We start from the raw sequence: 18,138 nt of genomic DNA, 5'->3' as shown, positions 1-18,138 counted from the left end.
CAATCTAAACTGCCTGCTTATTGCCACACACCCTTAAAAATTTTGCAAAATGCATGTGGTTTTACATTGTAATTAGTATAAAAACTATTAACAATACCATTATGAACGATATTGTTCAAAAAGCATACACATTTATTCCAACAAATCTTAAATACACAAGTAACCTATTAAAACTGCTAAAAATTTAAACAATTACCATTGCAAATCTAATGAAAATCTTTAAATTAAGTTGCAGCTATCAAAGTAAGTAAACCTTTTCCTGTAAAATGCTTTTCGTTTCATTTCGATCCGGCTATTCGTTGCTGAGATATCATCGCTTGAAAAGAAACGAATTCTTCGATAATTTTCCGTCGCTATCTCTCTCGTACTCTCAGGTTTCTCACTTGCATCGCGTCACTGACCAACCATAATCTGGCTAATATGATCAGTAACGGACAGTGTGTTCTTTTTTATTACTATTACTAGCCCATTTGCATCCAAGCGCGGATTAACCCCTTCCCGTACTTTATCGAGTCAGACTCGCGATGAAGATTTTAGCCCAAACATGAATATCGCGAGTCTGACATAACAAGCCGAGCTCGCGGACTGTTTTTTGCCCGTTACGATCGTGACTGAATGTTAGTTCCAGTTTACGAGCATCAGTCTGGTCACGGGAAGGGGTTAATCCGCGCGCTGCGACTGTCTTCTATCACCAAGCGCGGATTATTACACGCGCTGCGACTGCTTCTTATTTCAGTCGCTAAGTATTCTTCAGATGTGAGAGATCACGTTTGACCCGTTTGTCAGCATCTCGCCTATATCAGTTTATTGTATTGACCATTTTAAAGAATTCCACGAGAAATAATATGATTTCATTTCTTATTTCTTATTTTTTTAAATAAATAATTTTTTCTTTTTCCTCTGTTATAAAGAATGTAAGATGCGATGTTTGCGGAGTAACATTGTCTACCAATCGTTTTGAACAGTAAATTTTCGACAAACTCCATGAAGAAGTCGGATGTCATTTACTGCATCTACAACCGACCGCACGCGGTGATAGGGACCAGTCCTCTTAAGTAGGGCCATGATGCAAATGAGCTAAGCACGTGCGTTTCCTGGAAAAACTGTAGGTCAGACCGCCGAAGGCTATAGACTTAGATATACGTCTATTATACAACTTTGCAGTACTATATCTTCAAAACAAATTGAGATATCGATTTAACGCAAAATACATTAACAAGAGTACGATTATCACTATCCTCCGAACAGATAACACTGCAAAATTTCGTGACTGTTTCATGTGCATCGTTAATAGAATATTAATGCGTTATTTGATGACACTTGTTAAGTTCACAATCTTTTTAAACAACAAATCGTCTGACCCCCCCTCCCCTAAATTATCTAAAAGGAGCCATCGAAAGGATTACATCAAACAGATTCGACTTATAATGAAACAGAGTCAACTAAACAGCGGTCGTTACCCTCGACGAAAGACGTAGCGCGTATTCTCCGCGAAAAAATATTCGTAAATCGGTTTCGACTGGCAAGCACAACAGTCCAATAAAGCTTCAGCCCGGGACCGTAAGCTTGTAAGAAGAAGGCGTAGCTGGCGGGCGAGCAAAGAATTCCCCAGGGTACTCGAAATCACCGCGTTAATTCTAAGGTGTCTGAAAGTGGCTGAGCCAGACTTGCGGTACGCGTATTGTGTACAGGTAACGATGTTTCTGTGTGTAGGTACGTGTAAAGGAGAACGTTCATAGTCCGTTAGTGTTGGTTGGATGACGTCGCTAAGCGTAAGAGGGATTGGAAATGGCGAGACGAAGAACCCTCCTCGTCTGAGCACTGTGGTGCTTGTGTCAGCATTGCATCCCCCCTTCCACTGTTTCACACTTTGCAAATAACTACTGTCGATTCTTTGTTTAAGCCTTGGACAATAAAACGAACGTCACTGACTCGTCATATTTAGATGTTTCTAATATTATTTCATTATATTATTATATTATTTAATTCATTATATTATTTAATAATATATTCAGAAACAAATACTCCACTATAGAGCAAATGCACAGGCTCATCAACGAAATAATACTAGCATTAGAAAACAAACAATACTGTACAGCCCTCTTTATGGACATAGAGAAAGCATTTGACAAAATAAACCACGAAAGCCTACTACAAACAATCAGGAAACAATTCCCGGATCAAATATACCAATTAATAAAATCTTACTTAAGCAGCAGAACCTTCGTAATAAAAATCAAGCACACATACTCTGAAGTCAAAGACATCAAGGCAGGGGTTCCGCAAGGAAGCTTCTTAGGACCGATACTATACACACTATACACGGCCAACATACCAACAACTACCAATAGCAAAATACTGACATTCGCGGACGACACAGCAGTACTAGTCAGGCACACTAACCCAGAAACAGCAGTCAAATTACTACAAGAACATATCACAAAAATAGAAAAGTGGCTGCAAGATAAACAAATAAAAGCAAACCCCGATAAATACAACCATATTACAGTCACACTGCGAAAACAGATACCACCAAACATCCTACTGAACGGCACGCACATACTTAGAAACTCCACTTAGAAATACAACTCACATGGAAACAGCATACTAAATCAATAATAGACAAAATACAGACAACAAGGAGACAAATGCACTGGCTAACAAGTCGAAAATCCAAATTAAGTATAGAAAATAAATTAAAAATATACAAAGCGATCATAAAACCAATCTGGACGTACAGAATACCACTATGGGGGATAGCAGCAATGAGCCATGTAAACAAAATAGAGATAGTACAAGCTAAAATTCTTAGAACAATAGTAAACGCCCCATGGTACGTTAGAAACGAGGATATACGCAAGGACCTGGGAATACCAACGGTCAAAGAGGAAATTAACAGACACGCAGGAAAATATAAAGAAAGAATAGGAACACACCCAAGCCGGCTAGCTGCGGAAACGATCAACGCCTCAAACATGGATAGAGGACTGAAAAGGAGACACCCAGCAGACCTCATAAAGGACACAACCCAACAAACACGAAGATGGTATTCCGCTGGGGGTAGCCACCCACATGATAATCAAACAGCTAAAAAATTCTACCAAATGTCCAAACTGGACAAATTGTTAATGTAATTAATAAAATAAAAAAAACAAAAAAAAATTTATAGCTGAGCACTCCTGTTCTTCGTTTAGTGATTGGCTTGGATTTGATATATTTGTATTTGTATATTTGTATTTGTATATTTTGGATTTAGTAATAATAATCTTATCAGTAGAAGACATGGATTTTCCACCATTTGGCTATGGGCGTTGACGTTCGTAGCTTTCTTTTCCCCACTTACCGCACTTTCTCTGAAGCACTGTTTTACACGTCCGTTTAGCTCGGCTGCTCGGACAGAACTGCTCATCCGTATTTCATAAAAAGAAGACTAAAAAGGAAACGCCCAACAGATCTCACAAAGGACATAACCTAACATACAAACACTCACCACACTAAAGAAATAAATCAATCAAATTCGAAGATGGTATCCCACTGGGGGTAGCCATCCACATGTTATATTATTATACCACTAAGCTATAATATTTTACCAAATGTCCTACTGGACAAATTGTAAAATGTAAATAAATTAAAAAAAAAAAGAAAATCCGTATTTGACTTAACTTTTAACGCTCCAAGTGTGCCTCTCAAGCACCACCAATGTACGGCACTTTACTCCAAGTGTGTCTCTCAAGCACTATTCTAACGGTTCCGATATTGGATGAGATCCAATAACGTTTCAATCATCGAATATATCCTTGAAGAAGCAGACACATCAGGCTAGTTTTAATAAGCAAAGCTCGAAGTATTATTTCGCCTCGATTCGAGACAAAAAATTAAAAGTAAATAACACAAGAAAACCACGTAAAATGTACGATCCATTTCTTTTTTTAATATTGCGTTTACTATTATTGTGATTTGTCTTATCGCTTTTGGCGGAAGGTTTTTCAAGATTTTGCTGTTAATTAGGTCGATTCCTAGTGCTTTATTGTTTTTTGTTTTCTCAATTATGTTTCTCATTTCTTGTGCTGTTGCTTTGGGTATGGTGTAGTGATTGTCAGTTGGTGTACTAGTAGTTAGCGCATCCTCGTCCGTATGACTATTGTGGTTGCTGTTGTTGATGTTGTGTGGGGTGAATGTGTTGCATAGGTGGTTGGAAAATTCTTCAGCTTGCTCTTCGTTGCTTCTTGCCCATGTGTTGTCTGCTCTTCTGATTGCTGATACCATTTTTGTTGTCTTCTTTATTTTTTTTGTGGCTTTTTGTGGCTAGGGAGTAGTTGTAGTTCTCGTGAGCAGATAGTGACTCGATGAACTTTGTGAACTCGTTGTTGTTGTGCTCTTTTATTTTGTTTTTTATTTCTTTTGTGAGTTTGTTTAGGTGTTTTTTGTTTTCTTTTGTTCTGTGTTTTTGCCATTTTGCTTTCGCTTTTCTTTTTTCTCTAATTTTTTCGAGGATGTCTAGTGGAGCTGTTTTTGTTTGTCTGTTGGTTGTTTCAGGTATAGTGGTTGCCCTTGCTGCTTCTTGGATAGTTTCTGTGAGTGTTGTTACTGCTTGATCGATGTGTTCAGGTGTTTTCAGTGGGATGTTGCAGCTGATTTTGCTCTCTATTATTTCTTTGAATATTTGCCATTTGGTGGTTTTATTGCATAGCTTCTCTGTGCTGCTGTAAAGTATTGGTTTGTTTCTGTATGTAATTATAATGGGCGTATGGTCGGAGGTAAGCTCGAGGCTGGGTGCTATGTTTAGTTTATTTGCGTTTAGTCCCTTTGTAACTGCAAAGTCTAGCAGGTCAGGTATTTTGCTCAGGTCTGTCGGCCAGTATGTCGGTCTTCCTGTGGATAATATAGTGAGGTTATTATTTCTAATGTATTTTTCCAAGGTTCTGCCTCGAGGTATGGTGATTCTTGATCTCCATAGTGTGTGCTTTGAGTTATAGTCTCCCGCTGCAATATACTTGTCACCTAAGTGTCGGAAGTAGTCTTCCCACATTTGTGATGTAATTTTGTGTCGCGGTGGCACATATACTGCTGACAACTGTAAATAGTTGCTGCTAGTTTGTACTGTAACGGTGGTTGCTTGGATATATTCCTTACAAACTTGACTGTGTAAATGATGTTTAATGTCGTTTCTTATTATTACTGCGGTCCCTCCGTGTGCTTTTCCTGAGGGATGCTTGGTATCATATATGGTGTAGTACGGTATTTTTAAATAGTTTTTTATAGTGAAGTGTGTTTCTGAAACAAGTAGTATATCGATATTATTGTTGTACAGGAATGTTTTAGTTTCTAGGGCCTTTTGTTGTAGGCCGTTAGAGTTCCAGGCTGTTATTTTAAGCGTGTCCACTTTTATTTTTTGCTTAGCGTGTTTGTGAGTAGCTGTAGCATGAGTGTGATTTGTTGCGTTTGCTGTTTAAGGATTGCGTTTTGTTCACTTATCATTTTTGCTAACATTTCCGTGTTTTTAATGAATAGCTTTATCAGTTCTTTGATTTCTGTAGCGTCGTTGATGTTATTGTTCTGGATTTGATTATCTAAGGGTGTTGACTGTTTGGCTACTTGCGCGTAGCTTCGACTACCAAAGGTGTTGGTATTATTATGGTTGATGTTCATTACATGTTGTATGTTTGTTGATGTTTCAGTTACTGTGCTATCCTGATGTGTGTGAGAGTTAGTGTATATCCTGTTACGAAGCGGCGGAAAAAGTTTACCTTGAAGTTGTTTTCTTACTAAACAGCCTTTGTAACTAGCTGGGTGATTTCCACCGCAATTGTAACATTTTACATCATTTATTTTTCCCGTGTGTGGGCAGTTCACTGTAAGGTGCTTTCCTGCGCATTTGACACACGCCGGGTTCCTGTTGCAGTAATTTTTAGTGTGTCCATATTGTTGACACCTCATGCATTGTGGTATGTCTTTTTTGTGCCTGGGTGGCTCGACTGTAATTAATGTGTTTAAAATTTTTTTTATCGAAAATTTCCTTGTTATTATTTTTAGGTTCTAGCTCTATTAAGAATAGCGGTAGTGGTTGCTTCGTATCGTACCTTGTAATATTGTTTATAGTTCTTGTTTAGTGGCCAATATTTGCTAATTCGTCACTTAGTTTTTTTGTGTTAATTTTTGGATGCAGTCCTCTTATAACTACTTTGTAGCTCCTTTCCGTTTTGAGCTGGTACGTGTGGTATATAGCATTTTTCCCCCTTAATTCTTTTATAACTTTCCTATAATTTTCTGGTGTGTTTGTTTGGATTTTTACCTGTTCTAATTTTGTTTGTTTTATTGTGTAATTATCCTTTCCAACTATATTGTTTAGTTGATCAATAAGCGGGTCTATTATTTGCGCCTCAACAAATATTGGTGGAGGTTTTGTAATGTGTGTTGATTGAGCTGTGGTATTGCTTGTTGGGCCGTCGTCTAATTCTTCTGTTAGCGAGCTGAAGGAGTTTCTTAGCGGTAATTCTTGCAGCCATCGCTGCTTTTCCGTATCTAGATTACCTGTTATTTTTCTTTTTTTGTTATAGCTGGCTACCTTCCAGCTTTCGTCCTGTTGAGTTGTTACTTTGTTGATTTCCATGTCAACTTCAATTGTGGCTGAGCAGTCCTGTCCTTGGTTTGTTTGTTGACTTGTTTTTGATGTATCTGTTGTTTTGTATATGTAGTATTGATCTTTTTTGTTTATAATTTTTATTGGTGCAATATCTTTTATGGTAGGTTTGCTAGTCTTCTTAATAGAAGACACGGGTTTCCTCCGTTTGGCTATAGGCGTAACCGTTCTTAAATTTCTCTTCCCCACTTGCCGCACTTTTCTGAAGCACTACTTTGCACGTCCAGTTAGCTCGGCTGCTCGGGCAATATTGAAATATCCATTTGATTACACTTATAGCGGCACGCGAGCAGGACAAATTCAAATCCTGTTGTTGTTTTGTTTCGGAGTATCATGACCGTTAGGTCACAGGTATTGCAAGGAGTAATGAACTCCGAGCAAAACAATGTCGCCGCTACTTTCAACCGTCAAACGCAATCAAGTTCAAACTTTCCGACTGTCCCCCGACCAGTATAAATAAACAAACGAAATGACGAGCGAGGAAGTTCAGCGATCGCAGTATAAGCATACAGACGCATCAGACGTATATACGGAGTTTCTTGAGACTGCGCGTATTTATTTCGCGAAAGTTATTATATCTGGACTTGTGTTTTGTGTCGAATTAATATCTTAAATAAATTGCTCACAAACAGTAATCTGTATTTCGTGATATCTGATAAGATCAATCCTCTACACACTATTTTTAAGCAGTGTGAAAAAACTAAATTATGTGTGTGTAAATATTTTCGTGTAATTTAAATATTTTAAACAATCGCAATAAATTGTTTTCAATTTCTTAGCAATTACATTTACACGTTATCAAATATAATATCAAATTTTCATATCAAATATAATATCGAACTATCGAAGAAAAGAATATTTCGTAGTAATGAGACATATAATATTCGTTTATCCCAGAAAGTGGAATAAATATGCGTAACTGTACGAATTACGCACATATCAGTTATCTTAACCACCTTCCATAGAAAACGACACGTGGATATTCACGCGACAGACTTGTTCCCTCCTACCGGCGAAGCTTCACCGCACTTGAAAGTGTAATGAATAATAAGCGGACTAGCTACAAGCTGTCGAGAGATTTTATCAAGGCTAATGTCAACATCCAACTAATATCGCGTACAACGTAGCGGGGTAATTGGAACTGCCTCGAGGTCTAAGCAGTATTTTCAGAGGTTTAAATCACGTTCGCATGACACCAGTGCAGGACCATGATGACCCTTGACTGTGGATGAATTTCTCATATTTTCTAAAAAGGTAAAGATTAACAATCCTAAACGTAACATAATATGTATGACATAAAACGTATGACATAGATAGTTTACAAAAATTGAATGACATTGAAAAAAGTATTCTCAATTGACAAAACACTGAGATTTCTGCAGTTTTCAATTGAGAAGTGAAAAACAGCGGATACAATATGCAATGAAGTGTCGAAAGCAGTATAATATTTTGTATACCTATTTCTAGCGAAGTTTGATTTATAATTTTTAAGGAACTGATCGAGATAGCATTCTATTGAGGTACGTAATTGCTGTGACTCGGTATACTATTTGGATGCACTAAGAAAACTTATCTTACATTTGATCAATATCATACGTGCATATGTTTTGCTTTTTAGTACAGTTTTATGTAAGAGAAATTACAAAATATTGCTTATTAGTTGATCGAATTGCTCGTCCTACGAGTTTGGCATGACGTAGCGTAATTGCAATCAACGATTGCTCTGTTCACACGTATTCACATGTCAGTCAGGCTTTCCGTGTGGATGACAATGTAGCGAGCCGTGCTTTGGAAGACTTCCTCTTGGGTTCTTTTGCAGAATTGAATCAATATTATTAGAGATTTTGCAACTCATAACTTACAAATTATTAGTATTAACAAATTTATACGTCCATGGAGTCGTTTGTGGATTCTAATATTGCGAATCTATTGTAAGTGGTTACACGGCTTATTGACTGTTCGTTCTGGCTAGTGTTTGCGTTTATTTTAACTGTTTCTAGCTTACGTTTTTTTATGTTTTTAGTGTCGTTTGAAAGGAGGGATATATTGTCCTTTTGCCACGGAGGAGATAGAGCGGTGCAGTTATGGTTTTGCTCAAGAGAGCCTGATCGAGATACTTGGGCCATCTTCGAGCTAGTTAATTCAATTTGAAATAACTAGTCGAGAGGCTATGATTCGGATTAGAGATTAGGAGCGTTGGATTTTCGACCAGTAAGTTTAGAAACACTTGGTTTATGTCTGTTTCGATTCACTTTCGACGGATGGGCGTCACGTGTTGTATTGTGAACTTCACAGAGCACTAGACACACGTCTGCACGCTTCGGCACTCAACAGCGTTTCTTCAATCTTGCATTGAAAAATCCATGAAGCTGAACGTAACACCTAAAATATGATATTTGGTTGCATTTGATATGAAAACAGTATATTATTCTGATACTTTAAAAAATTATAATTACCTCTTTAACGGAAATACGTACTTATTACTTGACTAAATCGTTCGAATAATGAAAATCGCTAAAGTAGTAAGAAGCGTCCATTTCCCAGGCTTACGGTTACTTTTTATTTCCACGGATCGTCTATCTACTGGACGTATCCCATTGTTTCAATACGACGTTTTCGACAGAGTTATTTTTCACAAAGCTTGAAGTTTGAAAAAGTTTCATCGTTCCTATTGGATAAATAAATTGTCTGCAGAAGTGCTTCAGACATCGACCAAGTTTCTTCGTCCCTAATCCAGCTGTTTTTCGATCCAATAGTTTGTCGATAACAAATTAACACATACATCGATCGTAACCTACAAAACTAGTAATTAATCTCAAGAAACACATGTGAGAGTTTAAGTCGTATTTATCAGATTGCACACTTAATTGTTTTAAAATTTTTACGTTTTAAAATATTATTTAGTAATTTATATATCAGTAATGAAATGCATGATAATAATGGAATATGAATGATGATCGAAATTATAAAATAACTATTTTTTAAAGATTACAATTATTTCAATTTGCCTACTAATTTCAGTCTGTTTCATAACAAAATTTGAAATCATTTACTTTAGCTTTTTGTATACTATATTGTCGAATATTTCAATAATTTTGTAACATATAAAAAAAACTAAAGTGTTAAAAATAAATTCTATTGTTTATACATACCTATATTTATTAACTTTCATCGTCTTTCAAGGTGGAAGCGTATTTCACACGTTTCACATCGTAAAAATCGATCGATCTGTCTCGCTCACTCTTCTTGATAATGCATATTTATTTATTCAAATATTCAGTGTGGGGTTTATTTCACCGTAGCCACGTTCAATTTTCATGTTGCGCAACTTCGATCACATGAACCGATTTTTAGCATTTCTATCATTCAATTTTTTTCTCACCACCTTGTTCTCACCTTTCTCTGATTGGTTGAGGATTGATTTAACGAAGCAAGGGAATAAATTTACATTATATCCCAAAACAATACAGAATTTTAAAATAAAATGTGTTAAATGACTGTTTGACTGCTTTTGTAATATTCAAAATAATCGCGACATCTAGTCACATTTTTTAGTAAACCCTGTACGTGTTCAAATATTCGAAAGTAGGTATAAGCCAGGGAGTTTATCACAGTGTGGACTGTATTAGCTTTTGAATGCGTGGTTATTAAGGGATTGTCCCTTCTGGATATGATACAGAATATCGATCGTTATGTTGTGTCCGCTGGTTAGACCATGACCTGTGATTTTCGTAAAGCAAAAAATAACTATTTTTGACGACTGACCTTTAGTATCTGGTCGTAGACTGTGCAAAAAATTCCCAAGAAGAGCCATAATCTCTCCTTTGCCCCGCTATTAATTACTCAAAGAGGGAGTGAAGGGTAACAATTTGCTTCTTTTGTCGAATGGTTCATGACGTTGTCGGCCCTTCAAGTTTTTTTGGTCTAGACCCCTCTTCGGGCCCGATCGGCAATATCATAAACCCTTACTTATTCCATGTTCCTGAACAAACCCATCATTACATATAATTGTAGATAAAATTGCAGTTATTTCTACTTGAGGATTCCGAATGTAATCCGTGTTTAATAGGATTATCATTATTCAGGGGGTTTAAGTGAAACTGTCATATTGTGATAATTGATAATTCTATATTCTGATAATGTTCTGCGATTCTTTACGTAGGCAGCTGGATAATTAAAAAATGAGGAGAAATGTGTTCCAGATGCAATTTACTTTAATTGTCTTTTTATATTAATTGTCTTTGCATACTTAACCTTTGTACACCAATCATATTTTGTTACTATCTACTCCCGATATCCCGAACTCTGGAGAATGTGACATTATTACTACGAGAGAAAACTCGAAACAGAAAAAAATTCCATGTTAAATGTCAAATCGGAAACAATATCAGACGAGGTTTGAGGAAGCATCTGAGTCCAAACAAGACACCATAGGACATGAAAAATCGGAACTCAAATCTACATCTACACAGTAACTTTCAATTTTGACATCGCTAGGATTCTTCCCAGAAAAAATATTTTTTCTATTTTCCGAACAGATAGGACCTTCGTAATCAAGAAGTGAATCTCTTATATCTCCACTCTCCAGAAATGTACTTCCCCCGTCTAAAGTAACAAACCTGTGGAAACGTGTAAATTCTACTTCCAAAGTCATACTTTCAACAGTAATAAAATTAATAAATGAATATTAAACGAACGACTGAAGAAAACGCGTATCATTCAATACCAAGAACACGGTCGCAAAAAAAAGACGGAAGCGATTTTACCTCGTAAACGAAACTATGAAGGGTTAGCTGCATTGATCACAGTAGGGCCAAGCTGATAAAGGTATGGGAACGTATAAACCATAGTTTGAACCAATTGGAAAATTAACTAAGAGGTATTAAATGAACGATTGGCGAAAACGATTATCGTCGAATAAAAAAATAAACGGTCGCCAGAAATATGAGAACGATTCTAACTCGCAAACTAAGGTAGGGAAAGTTTGACAACCGTATTAGTTGAAATTGAATGTCTGTCAATCAAAAAACCTGATTATAGTTCAAAAGAACCTGATTTCGATTGAATAAAATTATTTCACTAGTATATTATTTCTTTGGAAGGATAAGCAGAGTTGTCACTAAGAGATGAATCTGTCTGATCTGCTGCTCCACAAAAATTGAAGCGGACAATTCAATGAGACCAAGATTAGTTGTTGGATATTAAACGATTGAAAGACAAAGACATTTATCATATTATCATCGAACACCAACAAACAATGCCCAGAAATATGAGCGTGATTCTAATTCGGAAACTAGACTAGAGAAAGTGTCACGTACATGAAAAGCCTGACGGATGTGTAGATATGTGAACCTGCACTATCCGAAGAAGACCGCTTCAAAATTGAAGAATTTATAACCGATTTATATATGGAATTAGACACCTATACCGTTCCTCGTTAAACATCATGGTACCTGCACCTCAGGAACGATAAAGAATCATGGAAACAGGATGTCATTTTCTAAGACACGGCTAAGAAAGTGCATAAGCCTTCAGAGACCTAAGTAAGACAGTTCACCGAATACTGAAAATCGATATATATGTCGGAGATGAAAGGACATCGAAGCCTTCCCTTTGAAACTTCGGGAAAATCCCTTAACACAGTAATATAGATTCTACCATAAGCGTAATTAAACAATTGTCATCATTCAATCTGATTGTATTTGTTCGAGATTCATGGTAATGAGCTTGGGCTAGAGGCGACGACCAGTCGCTGAACTTCGCCGCGGTCAAGGGATGAATGTTTTTACCTAACATAGGGATGATGTAATTCCATAGCTCTCCTTAAAAGAAATAGTTGTAGCGGCACGCGACAGTAAACATTCCAACGGTTTGTGTCCCGTGGCTCGCCACACACAGACCCTATTCTTCGGGCAAGATGATTACCAGATGTCGATGCATCTTCACAGTACATGTTCGGCTAGCCTGAGGAGCCGCTACAAATCTTAGGATTTAGTTAACTAAAGTCCTTCAAACAGACAAACAGTCTTTGTCCCAACTATGGGAAGATAGGGGAAATCTATTTTTCTCACGAACGACGCTTTCCGCTAGCAACTTTCCCTCAAGGGCGGCTAGCATCCTTCTCTAACCACCAACATGGAAATTGACCAATTAACAGCAACGTCAATTTCCCTCACTTTCCGAACGAAGGCATCTCTCGACGAATCCGATGATCTCGTGTCCTTAAACACACCCCATCATAGTTTTCCTCTGCAGCAGCATCGCGACGGAAAGTCATTCTCTCGTGAAATCGTACTAGCGAGTTACTTAGCGTCTTTACGCTCGGTGGATATTCCACGTTTTAACAAAGAGTTAGTTTAGTTATACTTCCACCGTAGCCAAGCAAGTCGAATACGACTTGGGCTTTGGAAGAAAGCGTATTCTGTTATCCCGTTGACCGCGGATTCGTTATTGAACCTAGGATCATTGTCATTAGCTTCTCGAGTATCTAATTACCACGGTTACTTGTCAAATTCTGTAATAATCATATTTGCACTAGTCAATGTCTTCTCTATTGCATAACAACAATGTGTAATCCAAATGAAGATTCGTTTCACGCCCCTAATCCTAATCATAATGTGAACCCGACATATATATCTACGACCAATGGATGTCCGAATAGACAGGAGAATTGCAGTATACAATGTGAAATTATAATGCAAAATAATTTGGAATTTCATTGATATGATTAATCCGTAACACATGAGATAAAAAGTGAAGCATTTATAAGTATCCATTAAAAACTATAGATATTCTTGCCGTACAAGAATTGAAAACAATTCATCGAAAACAAGATTAATTATGGGGTATTAAACGGTCGACTAATGAAGACACTTATCATTGAACACTAAGGATCAGACTTTATAAATATAGATGCCCTTCTAACTCGTAAACTAAGCTAGAGAAAGTTTGTTGCGACAATATTTGCTGAATAAAATTATTTCACTTGAATCATGCTTCCCATCCGTATAAACGAATAGCACCATGAAATGAATCTGTTTGACTTACCTGTGCATAAGCATTGAAACGGACAATGCAGTGACATGAAGACTAATTATTGGGTATTAATGATTGAATGACAAAAAGTTTATCATGGAACACCAACGAACAATCTCCGAAAATATAAGAGTGATTCTAATTCGTAAATTAGGTTACAGAAAGTGAAGACACGAAGTAACATGAAAAGAGCCTGAATGACATGAAATGTCCCTCAATGACACGTGGATATAAATCCACGCTCCAGAGAAAACGTTCCACTTCAACATCGAGGAGGTTATAACAGATTGATACAAGAAGATTGATACAGATTGATGTCAAGAAGACATCTATACAGTTCTTGTTGGACAGCATGGGCTGCAGCGTAGAGAAGAATACCTCAGGAGCGATAAAAGATAGTGACAATAAGGAATCATTCTTCAGAAAACCGCAGAAGAGTACATAAGCTTTCAAAGACCTAGGCAAGACAATGCATCGAATACTGAACATACATCGAATACACAACGATGCTTTATATGTACATTTTCGGCAGATGAACATCTACACATGCGAGAGGATAACAATATGTATAATATGTAATTGTCATATTATACAAATATATTTGGGTTTGTCGTTAATATCATTAATAAATTAATTTAAATATTATCATGATGGATCGTATTAGACGCTCCGCTGCATACATGTGCCGGAGTTGCTGGTAGGCAGTGGTAAATAAACACGAGGAGTACAAAGGGTTAAATTTCGTAGTTATTTGATTTTGTAAAATTAAGAAAAAATCCAATTTCACTTTTCCCCATTTTTTAATATAAGATAAACTCAGCAAGGTTCTATGGCTGAGTTGCTTGATTTTGTAAAATTAAGAAAAAGAATCCAGCCTCGCCTTTCCTCCCCATTTTTTAATATAAAATGAACTCAGGAAGGTTCTATTACGTACAAAGCAGACTTTAATTTTCAAAAGGAGGCTACTTTTCAAGAAGTTATAACTGCTTAAAGTTCGACAATATTTCCATAAAAATTTAGCATTTCTTTGATTTTTCTACTTATATCGTATATAAGTAGCATATATACGATAAGGAATGCTAAATGGAATAATTATAATTATTTAAATAGGATTAATTAGATAAATAAGGGATTTAAATAGATCTGCTTAATTGGAGATTCGTGAAACGGTTGAAAACTTCCAGTATTTAATCAAAATTCCGGATGTCGATAAAAACCATCTTCTTGACGTTACTGTGATATATATAGACCACCATATTTTACATTAATATCGTCGTAACAATATTAGATTTTTTCGGCAATATTAGTTTTAAAAACAATATTCGACGAGATTGACTTCCTTCTTAGTAACAGTCGATGTTAATCAAACATCGATTTGTTTACAGTTCACGTTTTCTAATGATTATCGATGTTAATTAGATGTCAGATCGTCTGTACTAATTAGAAATTCGAAACTTTTTATTCGAAAACCTTGGCTGTGTATACGTTCATATCAGTCTTGATACGTAGCAACGCTAGAAATACAAAATTTATATTTGTTTTCAAATTCCATTTAAAAAGATTTACCAAATATTGAATATTAGATATTAAATTTGTATTAAAACCTTTCTAGAAAATTAATATTTTATGATTCGTGCCTTTCATATCATATTTTGACATAAAAGAACTTGCTTGAATCAAAGATGCCGAATGTTGACCTCTTCAAAACTATACAACTTATGTAATAATTTTTCACACAATACACAATTTAAAACGTATAAGATGTTCACAAATTAAATAAATGATTCTCATAATTACATATGACTGTTTCATTTACAATGAGCATGTAAATTTAAATTACTCCAACTATTATTGAAAGTAAAAAATATGAGTATGAGGAGTATATATGATTGCAAAATTAATATTCATTTGTATATTAAAAGCGGTCTTAAGTAGTAAGATATCAATGACTTTCCTATCTTTTACTAAAAGTAAAATTAATCATAATAATTAGTACCAATATTCGTTCCTCGTATAATAACCGTTTCAATTCCCAGTATACTTAAAAATTACGATCGATAGTTAGAACTTCATACTTTATTGAAGTCTGTTGAATTAAAAGGCTTCTCATAAAAATGATAAAATTTTAGAAAATATCGTCATAAAATGAAGAAGTGGAATATGAACTGAAGAAAATTTATTCTTATTTCTACTTCACTAGACAACACTTTCGAATTTCAATCGAAACAAACATATAAATTTGCAACGCATTAAAGCGTTATATATGCAATGTAAGCAGAATCCAGAAATGACTCATTGATATCTTATTACTTAAGATTACTTCAGGTCATACTATCATAGGTCATTAAACTCGCCTTGATATCACATACAACATCGTATCATAAAAAACGCACACGTATTATTTAAAAATTATTTTTCTCATGTAACATAAAAAATAAAAAAATAAAAATTTAACTACCAAATAAAGATAAAGAAAGAAAAAGTGGAAGGGATATTATTTCAAAAAACATTATAATAACGATTCAGGCATACCTGGATTAATATATCATAGAATTATTTGATATTTTATTGTAAACTATTATAAGTACACAACAATGCTTAAATGCAATTTTAAATATACTGCATATTAAGTATATTTTCATATACAGTATGTGGTATATATATACATACATACATACATGCATACATACATGCATACATACATGCATACATACATGCATACATATATATATTACACACCATGCAGTATGTATTTGAATAATAAGAGTATACATATAATATCTGATATCAACAAACGAATTTCCATTCTATAAATATGTTGCAATTCCATTAAAGCAAAGTAAATACGTTTTGAAGTACGAGAACTAAATTCACTTAATCTCCCAACAGTGTGATGAAGTTTGGCATCTTCATTGCATAACTTTTCTACGAAGGATGAACAATAATTTTTAATTACAGGATAATGTTAATAATGCTAATATTCTTACTAATAATACTATACTATATCGTATATTTTATAATACTATAGTATATCATAAGTACTATTTTACCAGTTTCATTATTGTGAAAATCATCAGAAGGAATAGGTAAGTATTTATCCAATATTAATTCAACGAAATCAGTGGTACTGTCAACAGTTTTTAAAATACTAATTCCTGTTTCAGTTGACATAACTCTATCTGCCTGCTGCCAACTATACATTCTTAAATAATGAACTTTGTAATAAGTGTGTAACTTTATAACTTTAACTCTATGTTTGGTTCCCTTCTTTAAATCTGTGAATGTTTTAACAGCTGGTCTAAGACGTTCTGATACAAGAGACTTAGTCCGGTTTATTATCTAAAATAATTAATACAATATGAAAAAGTAGATTTTATGAAGAAAAGACTATGAATACAACTACATATTAAAATATATATAACCTGCTTTGGTTCTTCTTTTATTATGGGTAATTTTACTTCTACATAATCAATTCCTTGACATAATGTCTTATCAAGTGTACAAATAGGCTTTTCTATTAATTTAGCAACTGGCAATGACTTTTCAACCATGGTATTAACTATGTTCTCCATAGTGTTAAATGCCCAATGTACAAATACATTTGTATCTTTTACACGACCATATACTGCTGTAGATTTATCCCATAAATAATTTACACTTGGTATTTTACGGGCGCGATTAACAGCTTGTATTTTACATATGTGTTTTGATGATTCAGCTTCCATATTAATAAACAATAATGGAATTTTTATCAATAAAGTAAATATCTTTTACAAAGTCAAAATCTATAACATAAGTTAGCATATAATTTTGTTAAAGGGAAACAAAACTTAGCGTGGCATAGTTATTTGCTTAGTTTAGCATATCCATAATCTACAATTACATAGTTATCATATACAACATATACAAAGCAAACTGAAAGTTGGAATATTCCAAGTCTTGAATATAAATTGATAAAATTCATATCGATTTATGCTTTTACATTGCAGTGGTATTAATATTATTCTTTCAATTTTATACTGCTTATAAATATACTTTTATCAATAACAACAAGAGATATAGAATAATTTAAGTAAACAAGAACCATATTCACAGAAAAATACTTATTAATCATTTTATGAAACATATGGCATAACATGAGGTCATTTATAGAAAAATCTGTCATAACTGTAATATAAAAATTATTCCAATTATTCTAACTTTTCTTAACAAATTGGTTGTTTGACACTTACTCAATGTAATCAACTTCAATAAAACTTTGTTTACATTTATCACGTTTCTTTCAATAACTAAACATACACCTTGATCCAATCTATTTCACCGAGAAATTTATTTGTTCAATAATCAAGTACGACAGTTATAACTTCTCTTTCTCTTATGAAATATCATAACACTGTAGTGCTTTTTACAATACGACGCTACTATTCGCTGCTAAATAATCGTATGAGGACACCACTGTCGCA

The 18,138-nt window shown here is 34.8% G+C and overlaps 1 protein-coding gene across 6 annotated transcripts; it reads right to left on the bottom strand.

The window, feature by feature from the left end:
- Window positions 1–455: 455 nt before the first annotated feature.
- LOC126865989 (lipid storage droplets surface-binding protein 2-like) lies at window positions 456–18,120 on the bottom strand. 6 transcript variants are annotated; one of them, XM_050618993.1, is made up of 8 exons: window positions 17,908–18,120; window positions 17,098–17,842; window positions 16,726–17,014; window positions 16,415–16,600; window positions 11,149–11,259; window positions 9,793–9,978; window positions 9,097–9,434; window positions 456–9,022 (listed from the first exon to the last, which is right to left on the bottom strand). In XM_050618993.1, exons 2-5 carry the CDS (start codon window positions 17,398–17,400, stop codon window positions 11,246–11,248), a joined length of 792 nt encoding a protein of 263 aa, XP_050474950.1. In that variant the 5' UTR covers window positions 17,401–17,842; window positions 17,908–18,120; the 3' UTR covers window positions 456–9,022; window positions 9,097–9,434; window positions 9,793–9,978; window positions 11,149–11,245. The 6 variants fall into 6 exon arrangements, with proteins under 6 accessions (XP_050474950.1, XP_050474948.1, XP_050474947.1 ...); XM_050618991.1 differs by having other exon boundaries at window positions 9,793–11,259; XM_050618990.1 differs by lacking the exon at window positions 11,149–11,259 and having other exon boundaries at window positions 9,793–10,622.
- Between the last annotated feature and the right edge of the window lie 18 nt (window positions 18,121–18,138).

Source organism: Bombus huntii, chromosome 5 (genome assembly GCF_024542735.1).
Source record: "Bombus huntii isolate Logan2020A chromosome 5, iyBomHunt1.1, whole genome shotgun sequence".
NCBI lineage: Eukaryota > Metazoa > Arthropoda > Insecta > Hymenoptera > Apidae > Bombus > Bombus huntii.
This window is presented reverse-complemented; position numbering and strand designations above follow the sequence as displayed.

Bases quoted from the DNA above. Each gene is read 5' to 3' on its own strand.
- LOC126865989 (XM_050618988.1), bottom strand. From the start codon at position 17,400: ATGGAAGCTGAATCATCAAAACACATATGTAAAATACAAGCTGTTAAT. The intron at 17,015-17,097 runs GTTATATATATT...TAATTATTTTAG, and splicing joins TAAAAGAAGAACCAAAGCAG to ATAATAAACCGGACTAAGTC. The intron at 16,601-16,725 runs GTAAAATAGTAC...CATCCTTCGTAG, and splicing joins TTTTCACAATAATGAAACTG to AAAAGTTATGCAATGAAGAT.